The sequence below is a fragment of the Oncorhynchus nerka genome, linkage group LG3 (assembly GCF_034236695.1).
Source record: "Oncorhynchus nerka isolate Pitt River linkage group LG3, Oner_Uvic_2.0, whole genome shotgun sequence".
Classification (NCBI taxonomy): domain Eukaryota; kingdom Metazoa; phylum Chordata; class Actinopteri; order Salmoniformes; family Salmonidae; genus Oncorhynchus; species Oncorhynchus nerka.
The window spans coordinates 9,297,990-9,321,336 of NC_088398.1; the positions used below are offsets into that span (position 1 = coordinate 9,297,990).

At 42.2% G+C, this 23,347-nt stretch overlaps 2 protein-coding genes across 4 annotated transcripts in view; one reads left to right on the forward strand and one right to left on the reverse strand.

Annotated features, from left to right (window-relative positions):
* znf1035 (zinc finger protein 1035) overlaps positions 1-23,347 on the reverse strand; it is a 95,570-nt gene that overhangs the window by 6,752 nt on the left and 65,471 nt on the right.
* LOC115140828 (uncharacterized) lies at positions 7,331-23,299 on the forward strand. 3 transcript variants are annotated; one of them, XM_029679228.2, is made up of 3 exons: positions 7,331-7,511; positions 12,834-13,003; positions 18,449-23,299. In XM_029679228.2, the coding sequence occupies exon 3, from the start codon at positions 18,523-18,525 to the stop codon at positions 21,592-21,594; it is 3,072 nt and encodes a 1,023-aa protein (XP_029535088.2). In that variant the 5' UTR covers positions 7,331-7,511; positions 12,834-13,003; positions 18,449-18,522; the 3' UTR covers positions 21,595-23,299. The 3 variants fall into 3 exon arrangements, with proteins under 3 accessions (XP_029535088.2, XP_064864127.1, XP_029535087.2); XM_065008055.1 differs by lacking the exon at positions 12,834-13,003 and adding an exon at positions 18,052-18,096; XM_029679227.2 differs by lacking the exon at positions 12,834-13,003.

The window sequence follows — 23,347 nt, forward strand, 5'->3', positions numbered from 1 at the left end:
GTGATACACACGGAAAACTGTTGAGTTGAAACACTCGGCAGCATTGCAGTTCTTGACACACTCAAACCTACAATACCCCGTTCAATGGCACTTAAATATTTTGTCTTGCCCATTCACTCTCAATGGCACACATGCACAATCCATGTCTCAATTGTATCTGGGCTTAAAATCCTTTAACCTGTTTCCTCTCCTTCATCTACACTGATTGGAAGTGTATTTAACAAGTGACCTCAATATGGGATCATAGCTTTCACCTGGTCAGTCTGTCATGGAAAGAGCAGGTGGTCCTAATGTTTTGCACACTAGATTTTCTGTCAACCATGTCTAATCAGTGATTGTGACAAAGGTTGTGTTTGTAACCTATTCAAACAGTTAATGGGGCAATTGGCAGTTGCTACATACATTTTTGGATTAATGATACAGTGCCCTCAAAGTATTTATACTCTTGACTTATTCCACATTTTTTTGTTACAACCTGAATTAGAGGTCGGCTGATTAATCGGAATGGCCGATTTCAAGTTTTCATATCAATCGGAAATCGGTATTTTTGGGCGCCGATTAAAAAAATGTATATATTTTTTTTTATATACCTTTTAACTAGGCAAGTCATTTAAGAACACATTCTTATTTTCAATGACGGCCTAGGAACAGTGGGTTAACTGCCTTGTTCAGGGGCAGAACGACAGATTTACCTTGTCAGCTTGGGGGATCCAATCTTGCAACCTTACAGGTAACTAGTCCAACGCAATAAGGACCTGCCTCTCGTTGCACTCCACAAGGAGACTGCCTGTTACGCGAATGCAGTAAGCCAAGGTAAATTGCTAGCTAGCATTAAACTTATCTTATAAAAAACAATCATAATCACTAGTTAACTACACATGGTTGATGATATTACTAGATATTATCTAGCGTGTCCTGCGTTGCATATAATCTGACTGGGCATACAAGTATAAGTATCTGACTGAGCGGTGGTAGGCAGAAGCAGGTGTGTAAACATTCATTCAAACAGCACTTTCGTTCGTTTTGCCAGCAGCTCTTCGTTGTGCGTCAAGCATTGCGCTGTTTATGACTTCAAGCCTATCAACTCCCGAGATGAGGCTGGTGTAACCGAAGTGAAATGGCTAGCTAGTTAGCACGTGCTAATAGCGTTTCAAACGTCACTCGCTCTGAGCCTTCTAGTAGTTGTTCACCTTGCTCTGCATGGGTAACGCTGCTTCGATGGTGGCTGTGGTCGTTGTGTTGCTGGTTCGAGCCCAGGGAGGGGCGAGGAGAGGGACGGAAGCTATACTGTTACACTGGCAATACTAAAGTGCCTATAAGAACATCCAATAGTCAAAGGTTAATGAAATACAAATGGTATAGAGGGAAATAGTCCTATAATTCCTATAATAACTACAACCTAAACTTCTTACCTGGGAATATTGAAGACTCATGTTAAAAGGAACCACCAGCTTTCATATGTTCTCATGTTCTGAGCAAGGAACTGGAACGTTAGCTTTCTTACATAGCACATGTTGCACTTTTACTTTCTTCTCCAACACTTTGTTTTTGCATTATTTAAACCAAATTGAACATGTTTCATTATTTACTTGAGGCTAAATTGATTTTATTGATGTATTATATTAAGTTAAAATAAGTGTTCATTCAGTATTGTTGTAATTGTCATTATTACAAATACTTTTTTTTTTTTAAATCGACCGATTAATCGGTATCGGCTTTTTTGGTCCTCCAATAGTGGGTATCTGTGTTGAAAAATCATAATCGGTCGACCTCTAGCCTGAATTCAAAATGGGTTAAATGTATACATTTTCTCACCCATAATGACAGTGAAAACATGTTTTTAGAAATGTTTGGCAGTTTATTGAAAATTAAATACAGATCTCATTTACATACAGTTGAAGTCGGAAGTTTACATACACCTTAGCCAAATACATTTAAACTCAGTTTTTCACAATTCCTGACATTTAATCCTAGTAAACATTCCCTGTCTTAGGTCAGTTAGGATCACCACTTTATTTTAAGAATGAGAAATGTCAGAATAATAGTAGAGAGAATGATTTATTTCAGCTTTTATTTATTTCATCATTCCCAGTGGGTCAGAAGTTTACATACACTCAATTAGTATTTGGTAGCATTGCCTTTAAATTGTTTAACTTGGGTCAAACATTTTGGGTAGCCTTCCACAGGCTTCCCACAATACGTTGGGTGAATTTTGGCCCATTCCTCCTGACAGAGCTGGTGTAACTTGAGTCAAGTTTGTAGGCCTCCTTGCTCGCACACGCTTTTTCAGTTCTGCCCACACATTTTCTATGGGATTGAGGTCAGGGCTTTGTGATGGCCACTCCAATACCTTGACTTTGTTGTGCTTAAGCCATTTTGCCACAACTTTGGAAGTATGCTTGCGGTCATTGTCCATTTGGAAGATCCATTTGTGACCAAGCTTTAACTTCCTGACTGATGTCTTGAGATGTTGCTTCAATATATCCACAGAATTTTCAATTCCTCATGATGCCATCTATTTTGTGAAGTGCACCAGTCCCTCCTGCAGCAAAGCACCCCCACAACATGATGCTGCCACCCCCGTGCTTCACCGTTGGGATGGTGTTCTTCGGCTTGCAAGCCTCCCCTTTTTCTTCCAAATGTAACGATGGTCATTATGGCCAAACAGTTCTATTTTCGTTTCATCAGAACAAAGGACATTTCTACAAAAAGTACAATCTTCTTCCCATGTGCAGTTGCAAACCGTAGTCTGGCTTTTTTATGGAGGTTTTGGAGCAGTGGCTTCCTTGCTGAATGGCCTTTCAGGTTATGTTGATATAGGACTCGTTTTACTGTGGATATAGATACTTTTGTACCTGTTTTCTCCAGCATCTTCACAAGGTCCTTTGCTGTTGTTCTGGGATTGATTTGCACTTTTTGCACCAAAGTACGTTTATCTGTAAGAGACAGAATGTGTCTCCTTCCTGAGCGGTATGACGGCTGCGTGGTCTCATGGTGTTTGTACTTGCGTACTATTGTTTGTACAGATGAACGTGGTACCTTCAGGCATTTGGAAATTGCTCCCAAGGATGAACCAGACTTGTGGAGGTCTACATTTTTTTTTTGAGTTCTTGGCTGATTTATTTAGATTTTCCCATGATGTCAAGCAAAGAGGCACTGAGTTTGAAGGTAGGCCTTGAAATACATCCACAAGTACACCTCCAATTGACTCAAATTATGTCTGCCGAATTCGGGTCCTCTCCTTGTTCAGGCGGCGCTCGGCGTCACCGGTCTTCTAGCCTTCGTGGATCCACTTTTAATTTTACTGTTTTGTCTTGTTTTTCCACACCTGGTTTCAATTCCCTCATTTACTTGTTGTGTATTTAACCCTCTGTTCCCCCCATGTTTTTGCATGGGATTGTTTATTGTAGTGCTTGTGAACGTTCCCCGTGAGCGCACGGCGGGTTATTCTTGTGCCCATTTATCTTGTTGTTCTGGATGCCGTTGGTTTTGCTTAATAAATCTCCGGATATTACCCAGTTCTGCTCTCTTGCGCCTGACTTCTCTGCCTCCAATTACGCACCCCGCTACAAATTATGTCAATTAGCCTATCAGAAACTTCTAAAGCCATGACATAATTTTCTGGAATTTTCCAAGTTGTTTAAAGGCACAGTCAACTTAGTGTATGTAAACTTCTGACCCACTGGAATTGTGATACAGTGAATTATAAGTGAAATAATCTGTCTGTAAACAATTGTTGGAAAAAATACTTGTGTCATGCACAAAGTAGATGTCCTAACCGACTTAACAAAACCTATAGTGTGTTAACAAGAAATTTGTGGAGTGGTTGAAAAACGAGTTTTAATGACTCCAACCTAACTGTATGTATTCACAACCCTCAATACTTTGTAGAAGCACCTTTCGGCAGGGATTACTGCTGAGTTTTTCTGAGATTTCCACAACGGAATTGTGCAATGTTTTCCCACTATTTTTTTCAAATGTCTTTAAGCTCTGTCAAATTGGTTGTTTATCATTGCCCGACAACCATTTTCAGGTCTTGCCAAAGATTTTCAAGTAGATTTAAGTCAACCTTATAAGTAGGCCACTCAGGGACATTAACTGTCTTCTTGGTAAACAACTCCAGTGTAGATTTGGCCATGTGTTTTAGGATATTGTCCTACTGAAAGGGGAATTCATCTTCCAGTGTCTGGTAGAAAGCAGATTGAACCAGGTTTTTCTCCAGGATTTTGCATGCGTTTAGCTCTATTTAATACATTTCTTTATCCCGGAAAAACTCCCCAGTCTATTAACAATTACAAGCATACGCATAACATGATGCAGCCACCACAATGTTTGAAAATATGGAGATTGGTACTCGTGTTGTATTGGATTTATCCCAAACAACACTTTGTATTCAGGACAAAAGTGAATTTGCTTTGCCACATTTTTTGCAGTATTACTTTAGTGCCTTGTTGCAACCAGCATGCATGTTTTGGAATATTTTTATTCTGTACATGCTTCCTTCTTTTCACTCTAAGGTTATTATAGTGAAGTAACTACAATGTTGTTGATCCATCCTTAGGAGAAAATTATCACAGGCATTAAACTGTTGTAACGTCACCATTGGCCTCATGGTGAAATCCCTAAGCGGTTTTCTTCCTCTCCGGCAACTGAGTTAGGAAGGACGCCTGTATCGTTGTAGTGACTGGATGAATTGATACACCTCCAAAAGTGTAATAACTTCACTATGCTCAAAGAGATATTCAATGTGCGTTTTTTTTCTTTCCCCCATCTACCAATAGGTGGCTTTTGCGAGACAATGGAAAGCCTCCCTTGTCTTGGTGGTTGAATCTGTGCTTGAAATTCACTTCTCGACTGAGATACCTTAAAGATAATTATGTGTGGGGTACAGAGATGAGGTAGTCATTGAAAAATCATGTTAAACACTATTGCACATAGTGAGTTCATGTAACTTACACTGAACAAAAAAATATAAAAGCAACATGTGAAATGTTGGTCCCGTGTTTCATGAGCTGCAAAAATGATCCCAGAAATGTTATTTCTCTCATGTTGTGTACAAATTAGTATACAACCCTGTTAGTGAGCATTTCTCCTTTGCCAAGATAATCCATCCATCTGACAGGTGTGGCATATCAAGAAGCTGATTAAATAGCATAATCATTACACAGGTGCCCCTTGTGCTGGGGAAAATAAAAGGCCACTCTCTAAAATGTGCAGTTGTGTCACACAACACAATGCCAAATATGTCTCAAGTTTTGAGGGAGTGTGCAATTGGCCTGCTGACTGCAGGAATGTCCACCAGAGAGAATTGAATGTTAATTTCTCTACCATAAACTGCCTCCAACATCATTATAGACAATTTGGATCTCCACATCCACCCAGGACCTTCACATCCAGTGTCCCAGCCCAGTCATGTGAAATCTATAGGTTAGGGTCTAATTTATTTATTTCAATTGACTGATTTCCTTATATGAACTGTAACTCTGTAAAATTGTTGCATGTTGCATTTTGTATTTTTGTTCAGTATTTATCTACATACAGTATCAGTCAAAAGTTTGGACATCTACTCATTCCAGAGTTTTTCTTTATTTTTACTATTTTCTACATTGTAAAATAATAGTGAAGACATCAAAACTATGAAATAATATATGGAATCATGTAGTAACCCAAAAAGTGTTCAACAAATCCATCACTCTCCTTCTTGGTCAAATAGCCCTTACACAGCCTGTTTTGAGTCATTGTCCTGTTGAAAAACAAATGATAGTGCTACTAAGTGCAAACCAGATGGGATGGCGTATCGCTGCAGAATGCTGTGGTAGCCAAGCTGGTTAAGTGTGCCTTGAATTCTAAATAAATCACTGACCAGCAAGCACCATCACACCTCCTCCATGCTTCACGTTGGGAACCACACGAGGAGATCATCCGTTCACCTCCTCTGCATCTCACAAAGACACGGTGGTTGGAAACAAAAATCTCAAAAAAGGACTCATCGACCGAAGGACAGATTTCCAACGGTCTATTGTCCATAGCTTTTGTTTCTTGGCCCAAGCAAGTCTCTACTTATTGGTGTCCTTTAGATGTGGTTTCTTTGCAGCAATTTGACCATGAAAGCCTGATTCACGTAGTCTCCTCTGAACAGTTGATGTTGAGATGTGTATGTTACTTGAACTCTGTGAAGCATTTGTTTGGGCTGCAATCTGAGGCTGGTAACTCTAATGAATTTATCCTCTGCGGCAGAGGTAACTCTGGGTCTTCCTTTCCTGTGGCGGTCCTCATGAGAGCCAGTTTCATCATAGCGCTTGATGGTTTTTGCAACTGCACTTGAAGAAACTTTCAAAGTATTTTCCATTTTCCAGATTGACTGACCTTCACGTGTTAAATTATTGATGGACTGTCGTTTCTCTTTGCTTATTTGAGCTGTTCTTGCCATAATATGGACTTGGTCAAGAAATTCCACAAATTAACTATTAACTTTTAACAAGGCACACCTGTTAATTGAAGCTGGTTAGGAGAATGCCAAGCGTATGCAAAGCTGTCATCTAGGCAAAAGGTGGCTACTTTGAAGAATCTCAAATATAAAATATATTTTGAGTTGTTTACTACATGATTTGGTTACTACGTGATTCCATATCGGTTATTTCATAGTTTTGACGTCTTCACTATTAATCTACAATGTATAAAATAAAGAAAAACTCTTGAATGAGTAGGTGTGTCTGAACTTTTGACTGGTACTGTATTCCTGTATTGTATACATGTATTCTGACTGGAGAGTAAATCATAAAAGAAGACCCCTTTGCTTAACAGGTGGGATACAACTTCCAATGTGTTGGCAATCTTTAGCCATAACCATTCAGACCTACACTGAGCAGAGAACAATATCATTAACATTTTTGTCTATTTTAAATGGCAGTAAAAACATATCTCAATAGTAAATATAAAGCGCCACAGTTTCAATGGTATGTGCAGGGATTACATTTGTCAATGCAGTGAGTCGCCATCAAATTGAAGTACAAAAAGTAGGCTAGAGAATAAAGTTATAATATAGAAACTTACATTAAACGACGTTTTTGACCTGAATAATTATTTACAGTTATCGTCAGTATGCCATTATGAGTTTGGGTTTATCCCTCTGACTCCGAGTCGAAAGTTGGCAGAATGTTCTAAGATTTCTGCAGTCTGCTCTCCAGTTCGTTGGGAGGATTTAGAAAAAACTCCCCCAGAGCGACTGGTTACGTTCCAGTCCGTTTATAATGTAGCCACGCTGCGCAGATGATCAGATTTGACAAGTCCATGAGCCACAAAGACGATACAAGTGCGCGAGACTGGTGATGAAGACCACCTGGAACGCACCCATTTTTGCTACAGCTGTGCAGCAGCACACATCAACCGAATACACGACCTGAACAGCAGCGTGGCTGCAAATAATATTTCTAAAATATGCAAATTAATCGGTATTGAACGAAAGTAGCCGTGGATGATACAACATACTGTAATAAATTAAATTACTGATGGTAAGTTTACTAAATATATTGTCTTTGTCATTGAACGACGAGGACATTTCAGAATGGCATACCTAAATCGGTGTTTCTGACGTTGGCATTTTCCCACATCTTGTCAATATGTTAATTTGACCTGTTATGCGTAATAAGCGAAACTTTCACAATCATCTGGAAGAATTGTATTGAAAGATGTCGGGTAACATTAACGTTATCTAATCACATTATGGTGTGTTGTTAGCAAGGCTAGCTAGTTGGCAAGCTAGCTGGCTTTTGTTCACTACACTAACGTTTTCTTGGACATCATCAATGCGTGTTTGTTTTTTTTGCTAGGTATTTTTTTTTAACTACACACGGCACATACATATGTTTTTGTTAGCTAGCTGTAGTTTAAAAACAGTAGTTAGGTCACTCATTTCTGCAGCTAGTTAGCCAATGCAATGGTTGATTGTGTGGCTAACATTAGCTAGCTAACGTTTACGTCTGCCATCGTCGAATTGAATTGCGCTACCAAAAGCTCGTGGCATTTCTAAACTAACGATATACCTGCTTAGTTTCATTGTTCTGTACTATATGCACTTTTCAAAACACTTAGCTAATTTGCGAATTTAGACATTTGATGGATTATTATAAAGCTATAGATACCCCACCAATATGGCGTGAAGTGCGGTTTTGCTACACAAACAAATGTCATTGCAATCATGCATGCTTTTTTTCTTATATTAGCGCGTTCTTGTCAGGTACAAAGTTCGTCATTTTGGGGAAGTCGATAGATTTTACTAGATTGTGTTGATGTGCAGTAAATCAGATGCATACATTTCTTTCTTTCAGGGCCCAGCGTTTTTCTTGACTTTTGCATAAATATCCTAAAATAATGATGTTTGCCCTACACCATTGCGCCATATAGCATATACCGTCTAACCCCGTATCACCTGAAATCCACATAGCACTTTGGGGGCGATAAAAACAAGAGCCCCATTCATGTTAAATGAAAGCTAAGTGGCCAGGAACGTTAGCGAAATGTCCACAAAAGGCTGCGCAATTCGGGGAGTTCCTGCATGTGGGCATTCCTGTATCTGCAGAAATTCCTCTTTATACTACTATTGGGAACATTTTAAACTAGGACGGGTGGGAAAGAGGGCCGCTCCTGTACAGTAGGTGGTCATAATGCACAATAGCAATAGCCAACGGCTAGCTACAACTGTAGTCGGTGTCCTTCTACCCCGCCTGTCGGGCACTATTTTTTTTTCAGATACGTTAACTACAACGAGGGCGTGTATTTGGCACGCGGGAGCAAAGGACACTTAGCTAGTTAGGTCTCCGGTACATAGCAGACTCCGGTACACCTACCACACGACCGGGGGGGAACAGTTATGTTTTTAACCACGGTGAGGGCAGCTAGTAAGGAGGACTCCGGTACATAGCAGTCTGGAGTGAAAAGTATTATAAGAGTTTTTATTTCCTTTTTTTAGCCACATTCAAGTGTCACACAAGCATGAAGATGTCTTTCTCAAATGCAGGAACCAATGGGATGTGGGGGTGCGTTACTGCAGATGGGCTAGGCAATTTCATGAATATGAGTATCGACATCACTCTGACCTCCTACCAAAACAGAAAACATGGTGGATCTGAAACCAGTAGTAACCACCAATTTCAATGAATGTTAACATAAAATGTAAATATGAATCTGACCTTCCCACGCCCCAATAACGTGGAGGGCATGCTAGCTAGCTACAGTTTGATTCATATTGTAATGACCCTGGGTTTATAAGAGCGGAAATCGGCTCTGCTGCACGAGCCTGCTTTTGCAGCACAGTCGATAGCGCGCTGGGCTAGAAGGTTGAGACCTGCTCCCTGCTTTTCATTACATTACCCATGCCTCCAAGGGAGACTGCGATCCCACTTCTGACACCAATGTAATGAAACAGAAGGGAGCAGGTCTCAACCTTATAGCCCAAAGTCCAGCGCGCTATCAACTGTGCCGCAAAAGCATGCTCCTGCGGCAGAGCCGATCATCTGTTTTCTTCTAAAATCAGCTCAGTTAGCTAGCGAGGTGCTAATTTGCGATGCCAGTTAGCTAACGTTAGCTAGACTCGGGAGCTCATGGGGACAGGGGTTTCAGGAGCCAGCGGGTTAGATGCGTTTCCACCAGTGTTGGCTGGTGGGAGGAGCTATAGGAGAACAGGCCCATTGTATTGGGTGGAATTAACTAATGGAACGTAGTCAAACATGCGGTTTCCATATGTTTGATGTTTGAAACTGTTACATTAATTCCATTCCAGCCAATACAATGAGCCTGTCCTCCTAAAGCTTCTCCAACCAGCCTCTGGTTTCCACCATGGGAAACAACTGGCTACTAGTTTTTCAGCCAAATATGTTCAACTCATAGCTAGCTTGTCCAGTGACCACCTCGCATATGCCACCCTCGGGGTTATGTATGGTATAAAGATTTTGAATTTATTGATAGACTACAGTAGAGTAATGACGTGTATCACGCGCAGTTAGTGCATTTCACTTAAGCTTTTTCAGTAGCACTTGGAAATGAAACATTGCCAACTATACACATTGGAGAGTTATAATGTTGCAATCACTAGGCAGCCAATAGTATATAGGAAACTGTTAACAATAAGCCACCTATATCACATGACACAAGTCACCAACCGTTGATAGTTAACATTTCAATAAACAATATTTACATCATCCAGTGGAACTGTAGAAAGAGTGAGATGTACACTGAACAAAAATATAAGCGCAACATGCAACAATTTCAAAGATTTGACTGGGTCGCCGTATATAAAAGGATCAGTCAATTGAAATAAATTCATTAGACCCTGCCGCCCTAATCTACGGATTTCACATGACTGGGAATATAGATATGCATTGGTTAGTCACGTAACTTTTTCTTTTTTTTAAGTAGGCCATGGATCAGAAAACCAGTCAGTGTCTGTGACCACCATTTGCCTTATGCAGCGAGACACATCTCTTTGGCTTAGAGTTGATTAAGCTGTTGATTGTGGAATGCTGTCCCTCTTCAATGGCTGTGCGAAATGCTGATTATTGGTGGCAACTGGAACATGCTGTTGTGCAAAGTCGATCCAGGACATCCCAAACTTGCTCAATGCGTGACATGTCTGGTCAGTATGTGGGGTTGCACATTTTGGGGAATATTCAGAGGTGGAAACTTAATGTGGGAATATATGGGAATTAACAGAAATATGCAAATTAATATTAATACTGTTTAAATGTAGATGTTTTTTTGCATTAGATATATTTACCATATCATATGGAGAAGGAAACAAACCGTTTACCATAAGTAGACATAATTGCAAATGATTAAATCCTTCCAATAGAAAAAAAAGCAACAATTGTTACGAATTGAACTTTAATTAATTAACTCTTCACATGGGAAGATTTCACTGAACAACAAAAGGGAATTTTGAATGATCATCGCATCTTCCAAAAACGTTTTCAACATACATCTGTAAAATGATAGTCTAGAAACTAAAGCTTTAGTTGTCTTCCTCTCAGGCTTCCATGTCTTCTCCCTGGACCTCCTCAATGTCCACCTCTTGAACATCAGACTCTGAGGCCTCATCCACACTGTCACTTTCCAACCTTGTTGAGGATGGCTCGTTGTCATGCTCAAAAAGCCTTTAATTTGCCCGGGTGTCCACCAATGTTTTCAACCCTTGTATTGGTCAGCCTGTTGCCTGCTTTTGTCTGTTCCCAAACAAGACCAGTTGTGCTCTGAGGCGGCTGATGTTGGTGGGATTTGGGGGGTGATGGAGGCAACGGGGGAAAGAGCCTCAGATCCACAAAGCCCCTTCCACCAGGTGGCTGATGAGATATGTTGGCACGACTGCCATATTGCATCTCCATCCCAAAGCCCTTGCTTAGAAGTGTACTTTGCCAGACTGCCAAGAACCGTGCCCTCATCCAGGCCAAGGTGATGAAACACAGTAGTGATGACACCATAGGCCTAGTTGATCTCTGCACCAGACAGGATGCTCTTGCCAGCATACTTGGGGCTTAATCCAGGCGCCGTGTCAGATTTCAAAAAGGCCTTACAGCGAAAGCAAACCATGCGATTATCTGAGGACAGCGCCCAGCACACAAATGCATAACAAATCATTTTCAACCAGGGAGTTGTGACACGAAAGTCAGAAATAGCTATATAATATATGCCTTACTTTTGAAGATCTTCTGTTGGCACTCCAAAAGCTCCCAGTTACATTACAAATGGTCCTGTTCTTCGATAAACTCCTTCTTTATATCCATAAAAACTCAGTTTAGCTGGCGCACTTCAGTCAATAATCCACTCGGTTTCCTTCCTTCAAAATGAATCCCAAATGTTACCAATAAACTTATCCAAACAAGTCAATCAATGTTAATAATCAAACCTTAGGTACCCTAATACGCAAATAAAAAATACAATTTAAGACGGAGAATAGTTATTGTCTTTACCTGAGAAAAATACCAAAGAACGCGCTTAGAAACACTACAGCCAAAATGGGAGCCACCTAGAAAAACTACAATTTCTGGCTAATTTTTCCAAAAACCAGCCTGAAACTCTTTTTAAAGACTGACATCTAGTGGAAGCCCTAGGAACTGCAACCGGGCACAATTTTTGCCCTGTTATAAAAGTGCCAGCCATTGAAATCAGTGGTAGGATGAATTTTTGGGGGGGTGGTTTGTCCTCAGGGTTTCGCCTGCCATTTCAGTTCTGTTATACTCACAGACATTATTTTCACAGTTTTAGAAACTTTAGAGTGTTTATCCAAATCTACCAATTATATGCATATCCTTGCTTCTGTGCCTGAGTAACAGGCAGTTTACTTTGGGCACGCTTTTCATCCGGACGTCAAATTACCCCCTATCCCAAAGAAGTTAAGGCAAAAGTCTCCACGCTTTTTGATGCATTTCAGAACTGCGGTTTCCTCTGCTTGGAGCAACAGTGAAGTGGGCAGGGCAGTACGGATTTATTCTCTTACATCTGCAAGCAGAGTCTGAACATCAGACAGGATGGTATCGTCTCCCTCAATCCGTGCAATGGCTACTGCTATAGGTTTCAGGCTGCTTACCACTCTCCCAAAATACATCCTCCAGGAGGATCTTCTTGATGGGGCTGTCCATATCGGCAGACTGAGGTGGCCATTTCTTGGAGACACCTTCCCCTCCAAGAGACTGTCAAACATGATGACAACACCACCCCAACGGGTTTTGCTGGGCAGCTTCAATGTGGTGCTCTTATTCTTCTCACTTTGCTTGGTGAGGTTTATTGCTGCTATAACTTGATGACCCTTAACATACCTAACCATTTCCTTGGCTCTCTTGTAGAGTGTATCCATTGTTTTCAGTGCCATGATGTCCTTGAGGAGCAGATTCAATCCATGAGCATCGCAGCCAATTGGTATGATGTGGGGGTAGGACTCCTCCACTTTAGACCAAGCAGCCTTCATGTTTGCTGCATTGTCTGTCACCAGTGCAAATACCTTCTGTCGTCCAAGGTGAGTGATGACTGCCTTCAGCTCATCTGCATCATAGAGACCAGTGTGTCAGTTGTCCCTTGTGTCTGTGCTTTTGTAGAATACTGGTTGAGGGGTGGAGCTGGTGTAATTAATTATTCCTTGCCCATGAACATTCGACCACCCATCAGAGATGATTGCAATAGTCTGCTTTCTCTATGATTTGTATGACCTTCACTTGAACTCTGCATCTAGAAAATTAGTAGATAAAGCATGTCTGGTTGGAGGGGTGTATGCTGGGCGAAGAACATTCAGACATCTCTTCTAATACACATTGCCTGTGAGCATCAGAGGGGAACCAGTTGCAAACATAGCTCGAGCAAGACATTCATCAGCATTTCTCTGACTACGTTCCTCCATTGAGTCAAATACATTTCTGATTCCAGGAGGACCATGAGCTGTTGCTATCGATAAGGTGTCTGATTCGTCATTTTCACCTTGAATAGAAGTGGAGGGACTTTTGTCAGAGTTTGCTTGTTGTGAGCGTCGAGGGAACTTTATTCACTTGGCCAGATGATTGTGCATCTGTTGAATTCCTCACATATGATTTGGCACCTTGTGTATCCCACAAAAAAGGTTCACTGTTATAAGCTAACTTTTCTTTTATGCATTTAAGCAAAATTACCAAAATTACCGGGCTTAACTTGCCATTTAATTTATCAGTATGTAAGCCATGGAAGAACTGGGACATTTTCAGCTTCCAAGAATTGTGTACAGATCCCTGCGCCATGGGGCCGTGCTTTATCATGCAGAAACTTGAGGCGGATTAATGGCACAACAATGGGCCTCAGGATCTCGTAAACAGTGGTGGAAAAAGTATCCAATTGTCATACTTGTGTAAAAGTAAAGATACTGTCATAGAAAAGGACTCAAGTTAAAGTTTGAAACTATTTGGTTTTAAATATACTTAAGTATCAAAAGTAAAGGTATAAATATTTTAGAAATTCCTCATATCAAATCAATGTTTTGTCACGTGCGCTGAATACAACATGTGTAGTAGACCTTACAGGGAAATGCTTATTTACAGGCTCTAACCAATAGTGCAAAAAAGGTATTAGGTGAATAATAGGTAGGTAAAGAAATAAGACTATATACAGTAGCGAGGCTACATACAGACACCGGTTTGTCAGGCTGATTGCGTTAGTATGTACATGTAGATATGGTTAAAGTGACTATGCATATGATGAACAGAGAGTAGTGTAAAAGAGGGGTTGGCGGATGGGACACTATGCAGATAGCCCGGTTAGCCAATGTGGGGAGCACTGGTTGGTCGGCTCAATTGGAGGTAATATGTGCATGAGTGTATAGTAAAAGTGACGATGCATATCATAAACAGAGATTACCAGCAGTGTAAAAAGAGGGGTTGGGGGGGCACACAATGCCCGGGTAGCCATTTGATTACCTGTTCAGGAGTCTTATGGCTTGGGGGTTAACTGTTGAGAAGCCTTTTTGTCCTAGACTTGGCACTCCGGTACTGCTTGCCATGTGGTAGTAGAGAGAACAGTCTGTGGCCGGGGTCCTCTGAAACGTTTTGAGTGATTCTGTCATATCCTGAACTGCACTGTAAAACATGGAAATTAAACTGGGCATATGCCCAGAACATCATATTTATTATTATTTAGTGCAGGGTGAGAAATATAAACCAAACATTCACACTAAAATATTTGTGTTTGTTTTTACCTTGTTAAATGTTGAATGATTTCATAAATTTTTTAAATAAAAATATGCAAGATTGTTCCCTCATTCATTTAAATGCTAATAGTCAATTATATTATATTCCCTTTACAGGAAAAATCACAACTATGGCGGTCCCTGTCTGAGTGTCTCTCCTTGTCTCTCTGTATGTCTCTCTGACTCTGTCTCTTTCGCTCTGTCTCTCTGTGTGTGTGTCTCGCTCTCTCTCTGTGTCTCACTGGGTGTGTCTCCTTCTGTGTCGTTCTCTCTTTTAGCAACACAAATACTTGTGTTGAGTGTGTGAAATCAAATCAAAGTTTATTTGTCACGTGCGCCGAAAACAACAGGTGTAGACCTTACAAGGAAATGCTTATTTACAGGCTCTAACCAATAGTGCAAAACAGGTATTAGGTGAACAATGGGTAGGTAAAGAAATAAAACAACAGTAAAAAGACAGGCTATATACAGTAACGAGGCTATAAAAGTAACGAGTCCGTGTAGCCATTTGATCACCTGTTCAGGAGTCTTATGGCTTGGGGGTAAAAAACTTTTGAGACACCTTTTTGTCCTAGACTTGGCACTCCGGTACTGCTTGCCATGTGGTAGTAGAGAGAACAGTCTGTGGCTGGGGTCTTGGACAATTTTTAGGGCCTTCCTCTGACATCGCCTGGTGTAGAGGTCCTGGATGGCAGGCAGCTTAGCCCCAGTGATGTACTGGGCCGTACGCACTACCCTCTGTCGTGCCTTGCGGTCAGAGGCCAAGCAGTTACCGTACCAGACAGTGATGCAACCAGTCAGGCCTGATGCTCTCGATGTTACAGCTGTAGAGCCTTTCGAGGATCTCAGGACACATGCCAAATCTTTTCAGTCTCCTGAGGGGGAATAGATTTTGTTGTGCACTCTTCACGACTGTCTTGGTGTGTTTGGACCATTCTAGTTTGTTGTTGATGTGGACAACAAGGAACTTGAAGCTCTCAACCTGCTCCACGACAGCCCCGTCGATTAGAATGGGGGTGTGCTCAGTCATCCTTTTCCTGTAGTCCACAATCTCCTTAGTCACGTTGAGGGATAGGTTGTTATTCTGGCACCACCCGGCCAGGTCTCTGACCTCCCTATAGGCTGTCTCATCATTGTCGGGGATCAGGCCTACCACTGTTATCGTCTGCAAACTTAATGATGGTGTTGGAGTCATGCCTGTCCATGCAGTCGTGGGTGAACAGGGAGTACAGGTAGGGGACTGAGCACGCACCCCTGGGGAGCTCCAGTGTTGAGGATCAGCGTGGCAGATGTGTTGCTACCTACCCTCACCACCTGGGGGTGGCCCGTCAGTAAGTCCAGGATCCAGTTGCAGAGGAAGGTGTTTTGTCCCAGGGTCCTTAGCTTAGTGAGGAGCTTTGAGTGTACTATGGTGTTGGACGCTGAGCTTTAGTCAATGAATAGCATTCTCACATAAGTATTCCTTTTGTCCAGGTATTACGTAAACCAGACGCACAGTTGTCTTCTTTTTTTACGGACAGCCAGGGGCACACTCCAACACTCAGACATTTATAAACAAAGCATTTGTGGATGTTATCTTGATAATGTGTCAATTGAACCATTTTCTGTCCTGCTCAGCATTAAAAATGTAATGTGTACTTTTGGGTGTTACGGAAAATGTATGGAGTAAAAAGTACATTATTCTCTTTAGGAGTATAGTGACTTAAAAGTAATTTAAAAAAATTAAAGTACAGATACCCCAACAACTAATGGAGTACTTTAAAATGTTTTTACTTAAGTACTTTAAACCTGCTTATAACGATATCTCTGTGCATTCAAATTACCATCGATAAAATGCAATTGTGTTCGTTGTCCGTAGCCTAATCCTTCCCATATGATAACCCCACCGCTACCATGAGTCACTCTGTTCACAACATTGACATCAGCAAACCGCTCGCCCACATTACACCAGCCCGGTACAGTTAAAACCGGGTTTCATCCATGAAGAGCACAATTCTACACTTTTTCCATGGAGCAGAGAATGTGTTTTGCAGTTTTATAGCTTCTCATGCTATTCTACACATTTTGCCTTGAGGCTGAGAGAATTTGAGTTTTATAGTTATTTTCCTGTAATTGTAAACCTTTTTGTAGGCGAGCCTCGCATGGGTGTGTTCTGCGCCACTGATCCAGTCTTTATACATGAATCATATCTATTAACTTAAAGGTGCATTCCAGTCTCCTTTTCACCTAATTTGTTACCTGATTTACTGAACAAACGGCTCATCTCAATAGGTGGCCCAGGTATCCTCATGACATCAGTGTAGCTGAAGTGTTATGGTGTATATTATATAATCATTGCTGAGATTGTGAAGGAGCCTATGTAATTTGGTAAATAGTTTCAGAAATTAAGTTATATAGATATATACACACGCATACATACAGTGGGGCAAAAAAGTATTTAGTCAGCCACCAATTGTGCAAGTTCTCCCACTTAAAAAGATGAGGCCTGTAATTTTCATCATAGGTACACTTCAACTATGACAGACAAAATTAGAAAAAAATTCCAGAAAATCACATTGTAGGATTTTTAATGAATTTATTTGTAAATTATGGTGGAAAATAAGTATTTGGTCACTAACAAAAGTTTATCTCAATACTTTGTTATATACCCTTTGTTGGCAATGACAGAGGTCAAACGTTTTCTGTAAGTCTTCAAGGTTTCACACACTGTTGCTGGTATTTTGGCCCATTCCTCCATGCAGATCTCCTCTAGAGCAGTGATGTTTTGGGGATATTGCTGGGCAACACGGACTTTCAACTCCCTCCAAAGATTTTCTATGGGGTTGAGATCTGGAGACTGGCTAGGCAACTCCAGGACCTTGAAATGCTTCTTACGAAGCCACTCCTTCGTTGCCCGTGCGGTGTGTTTGGGATCATTGTCATGCTGAAAGACCCAGCCACGTTTCATTTTCAATGCCCTTGCTGATGGTAGGCTTTGTTACTTTGGTCCCACCTCTCTGCAGGTCATTCACTAGGTCCCCCCGTGTGGTCCTGGGATTTTTTGCTCACCGTTCTTGTGATCATTTTGACCCCACGGGGTGAGATCTTGCGTGGAGCCCCAGATCGAGGGAGATTATCAGTGGTCTTGTATGTCTTCCATTTCCTAATAATTGCTCCCACAGTTGATTTCTTCAAACCAAGCTGCTTACCGATTGCAGATTCAGTCTTCCCAGCCTGGTGCAGGTCTACAATTTTGTTTCTGCTGTCCTTTGACAGCTCTTTGGTCTTGGCCATAGTGGAGTTTGGAGTGTGACTGTTTGAGGTTGTGGACAGGTGTCTTTTATACTGATAACAAGTTCAAACAGGTGTCATTAATACAGGTAACGAGTGGAGCACAGAGGAGCCTCTTAAAGAAGAAGTTACAGGTCTGTGAGAGCCAGAAATCTTGCTTGTTTGTAGGTGACCAAATACTTATTTTCCACCATAATTTGCAAATAAATTCCTTTAAAAATCCTACAATGTGATTTTCTGGATTTTTTTTCTAATTTGTATGTCATAGTTGAAGTGTACCTATGATGAAAATTACAGGCCTCATCTTTTTAAGTGGGAGAACTTGCACAATTGGTGGCTGACTAAATACTTTTTTGCCCCACTGTACATACAGTGTGTGTATCTGTAAACTTTATTTTGCTTGGATTGAATTGAGATTCACACATTTTACAAATTGTTTGAGGAGATACTTATATTCCTGACAAATGTGTTCTCTTTATTTTTCAGGAAACTGACAACCCAAGATCAGCCAGTTGAGGACACCTGAGCCCCCCTTTGTACTGTGACTGTCTTGTACCACAATGCTTGGCCTTCAGGGAAGCACCTCATCCCCTAAAATGTATCGTTGTGTGGCTTGTTCAGCCACCTTTACTGGATTGGCATCCTTGTTGGTGCACCAAGCTTCTCATGCAGTTCAATATGACAAGCAACCACCACAATCTGAGAAGCAGCCTCTCTGCACTCACTGTGGTGAAGTGTTTTTAAATAAGGACCTCCAAGACCAGCACTGCTGCAAAGCACTACCTGAGACCCCGGCTCCCTCTCTTTTTATCTGTGATTGTGGGGATGAGTTTCAGAACTTTAATGAAATGCTGGAGCATAAAAGATCTCATGTCTCAACCCCCCAGCAGCAGACCCAGACGACTGATGCCAGATATTCGGGCCAAGAAGAATGCAGTCTGGTTGAACCTGTCCAACCAGTCTCCCCTCAGCTAACCCTTAGCCAAACCATTTTGGGCCTCGGTCCCCCCTCTCATCCCTCACCCCTATCTCCTGTCATTCGTAGTTCAATTCTCCCACAGCTTAATAGCACATCCACTGTTCCTGAAGTCTATACAAATAAGGGGTTTATTGCCCTAACCAGACCTCCAGAGCTGAACAACCTCCCTCCAGGTGCAAGTGAGCAGGAATTACAGCCTGATGGGCTTGACCAACCTGAGAACAGCTCTACTGCACAGGAACCCTCGCCACAATCCATCCAGGATGAGACTCCTGAGGATGCAGACTGTCCCGTTACAAGCGGTGCATCTTCAGAAGATGCCGGCGCACCTAAGAATGAGACAATAATGAAGATGATAGCAAATGCCTACATGAAACGTTATCAACCTGCTCAACACTACCCATTAAGACACAAGAGACTTGTGGTCCCCAAAAAAGAGCTTATACCAGTGGAGGTAATGTCACAATCCAAACACACAGCAGCATCCACACCAGGGCCCTCTATTGGCCAGTTAAGACACCTGCTTACAAAGTCTGGTGCAAAGACAATAGCCCGTCCATCTGGCATCATATCTTTGACTCAGACCTTCTGCCCTGTAGTAGTTCTTGAGACCCGCCAAAAGCTTATTGATTCTAGAAATAGGTCCACACAGGGGAGATATCAATGTGGTCGCTGCCGAAGTGTTTTTCAGGACTTGGACAGCTTGACAGTGCATCATGCCTTACACAGGAAGGAGATAGTGAAGTGTTGTCGTCACTGTAAACAACTGATGATTGGAAAACCACCGCTTCCAGACAACCACATCTGTCCCCTGGCTCCCCACCACCTTACCTCAGTGGGGAGTAAATGCCACTCTATCAAAAAGACTGCATCATTCCAGAAGCAAAAGAAGCGACAACCGCAAAGAAGCTTCCAAAGTGTTAAAGCTAGGACGCCTTACTTTTGTCAAGTGTGCAAGCACAACTATGCCCGTAGGTATAATCTCAATGTGCACAAGTGTCAGGGGCCACCCCATCCTCTACAGCATGCCTCCAACTCTGCCCTGTGCAAAAATACTGCATTTGGTGAAAACATTAAAGCAAGGGAGCCTGTCACAGGCGTCAACCAGAGGCTTTTAATCTCCAAAAACATTGGTGTGGGCACTGACAGCACTCGTCAGATAAAGGAGGAGGCGATTTCTGCAGAATCAAGGCCATATCCACAGTTTCCTGATTTGCTCTGGTCCGGTTCACCTAAAAGCTTCTCATCCTTCTATCCCGAAGTTGCCAAGTGTGTAACACCAGGAGAAATTGATTCAGGATCTGCAACACTACAGCAAGGAGATGGTGAAGGGGACAACGCAGCAAGTAGTTTTAAACAAGAAGGTAAAGATGGAGAATGGACAATGCCTTTAGATGATTCTGAGATTGACGTTCTGATTGAGGCAGTAGATGCAGAAGACGACGATGATTTAATGCTACAAGAACCTATTTCTCAGGGTCATGTCAAGTCCACAAAGGATGGTGTGCCTTATTTCATAAAAGATGGTGCTAGACGTTTTCCCTGCTATAGATGTCAGAAAACGTACAGTCGAGGGTGCACATTAAAAAAGCATCAAAGGCTGTGTGGAAGTAGGTCATTTCTGCCACAATCTACTTTTCGGGCGGTAGCACAGAAAGTCAACAAGGGTCAATTCCAATTCGATTGCTATGTCTGTGGGAGGAGCTTTAACCGCAAAGATAACATGCTGATTCATAGGAAGAAGTGCCAGTTAAGTAGAACCATGGCCAAGAATGATAATGGACTTTTACAACAGGGCATATCAGCAGCCCAGGCACCGCAACGTCTCGTGGCACAAAGTAGTAAAAATCTGGAGGATAATGGGGCAAATTGGGGTATTATGTCATTGCCCAATGTTCTTCCCAGGAGAGTGACGTGTGAGTGTGGGTCAGGCTTTACTTCCCCACGGCTCCTCCTAGAGCATTTGCAAAAGCATGCGCAGGAGGCCTATACCTGCCCCACATGCGGTGAGACACTGAGTTCCTGGGCAGACTATGAAGTCCACCTACAAGTACACATGCAGCCTCGACACCAGATGTATGGGGGAATGCAACAGCAGCGCTCTCCACCTCTACTGCTGAGGTTTCCACAGCAGCCACGTCAACGTCGGCAGCCCCTGCCAAAGCAGCGACATACGCCTCTGCAACACTCTCTGCCAGCACAGCGCCCTCAGCCAAATCAACAACCTCTGCGGAAGCCTAGGAAGCCACAGCCGCGCTGTGTGTGCATACGATGCAGCAACACCTTTTGCAGTCGCGGCGCGCTGCTAAAGCACCTCTCCTGGAATCGGTGTAAAGGTGACAGAGGAGCTATTTCAGCGAAGGCAAACCACTGTTCCCGATGCAGCATGGACTTCCCCAATGGCCTCAGCCTCAAGTTTCACCAGCTAAATGGAATGTGCAAGCCTGCCTTCAAGCCCATGCGTTGCCCTGTGTGCGTGCGCTGGTTTGGCACTGTGGAGGGACTCCAGAAACACCTGCAAACACACGACCAGACCAACTCATTTCGCTGCCTCATCTGCCAGCGCCTCTATCCCAGCCTACGGTCACTGAAAGACCACCGCAGAAAGGTCCATTGCATTTTGTCTGGAGACACAGCGCAGGTTACACAATGAGAGTGAATACTCTGAAAATCATAATCCAACAGAACATGTATGAACAATGATTTTAGCAAAATGTTTTTGCAAGATCTGTTATTGATTTGAGGGATTAATTGTCTTGTGTCACCATATATAATCATTATTGTACTATTCTACTTTGATTCTATGTTCACTGTATCTCAGTAGACTTTTCTTGCTCACTTGAACCTATTTTCATGGGAATAGTTGTAAACTGTTGTATTGTGCTGTAAAATGCAATGATGTTCTTAGCTTTTTCTTAAAGGGATACTTTGGGATTTTGGCAATGAAGCCCTTTGTCTACTTCCCCACTATGAAGGAAGTTCGAGGGAGTTACCGTAGACTTCGTCATGCGCTAATGCTAGTTAGCAACTTGATTAACATGTTAATCAGACTGACTGGGAAATAAATTGAAGGGCTTCATTGCCAAAATCCTGAAGTATCCCTTTAACTCCTCAGCCATTATTAAAATGTACCACTTATTGTTCGAGTGCTCTTTTAGGTTGTGAAAAAACATTGATGGTTATATCTTAGTGTGGTAGCTATCAGTGCATTTGGGAGAACAATTTGTAAGTGAATATACACTACAAAGTATGTGCACACCTGCTCGTCGAACTCCTCATTCCCAAATCATGGGCATTAATATGTAGTTGGTCCCCACCCCCCTTTGCTGCTATAACAGAATCCACTCTTCTGGGAAGGCTTTCATGTAGATGTTGGAACGTTGCTGAGGGGACTTGCTTCCATTCACTCACGAGCATTAGTGAGGTCAGGCACTGATGTTGGGTGATGAGGCCTGGCTCGCAGTCGGCGTTCCCATTTATCCTGAAGGTGATCGATGGGGTTGAGGTCAGGGCTCTGTGCAGTCAAGTTCTTCTACACCGATGTCGACAAACCATTTCTGTATGGACCTCGCTTTGTGCACAGTGGAATTGTTATGCTGAAACAGGAAAGGGCCTTCCCCAAGCTGTTGCCACAAAGTTAAAGCACAGAATCGTCTAGAACGTCTTTGTATGCTGCAACGTTACGATTTCCCTTCACTGGAACTAAGGGGCCTAACCCCAACCATGAAAAACAGCCCCAGACCATTATTCCTCCTCCACGAAACTTTACAGTTGGCACTATGCATTGGGGCACGTAGCAAACCCCCGATTCGTCTTTTGGACTGGTGATCTTAGGCTTGTGTGCGGCTGCTCAGCCATGGAAACCCATTTCATGAAGCTCCCGACTAACCTTTCTTGTGCTGATGTTCCAAACTGTCTCTAGAAGCTTGGTAGTGAGCGTTGCAACCCGAGGACAGACAATTTTTACATGCTTCAGCACTCGGTGGTTGTGTTCAGTGAGCTAGATGTTTTCACTTCACAATAAAAGCACTTACAGTTGACCAGGGCGGCTCTAACGGCAGACATTTGACTAACTGACTTGTTGGAAAGGTGGCATCTTATGACGGTACTACTTTGAAAGTCACTGAGCTGTTCAGTAAGACCATTCTACTGTCAGTGTTTGTCTATGGAGATTGCATGGCTGTGTGCTTGGTTTTATACGCTTGTCAGCAGCGGGTGTGGCCGAATCCACTAATTTGAAGGGCTGTCCACATACTTGTGTGTATATATTTGAACACTTACACCAAAACAGAAATGTATAGGAAATAGCATGTAGTGTGTTGCTCCTTGTTTTAATAAAGCCCCATTCAGAGATGAAAGATTTGAGTTGATTGTTGTCACTAACCAGGTTTCCAACCATTTTATGT

What these genes read in the sequence shown, in the direction of transcription:
- LOC115140828 (XM_029679228.2), top strand. Translation starts at nt 18,523, where the DNA reads ATGCTTGGCCTTCAGGGAAGCACCTCATCCCCTAAAATGTATCGTTGT.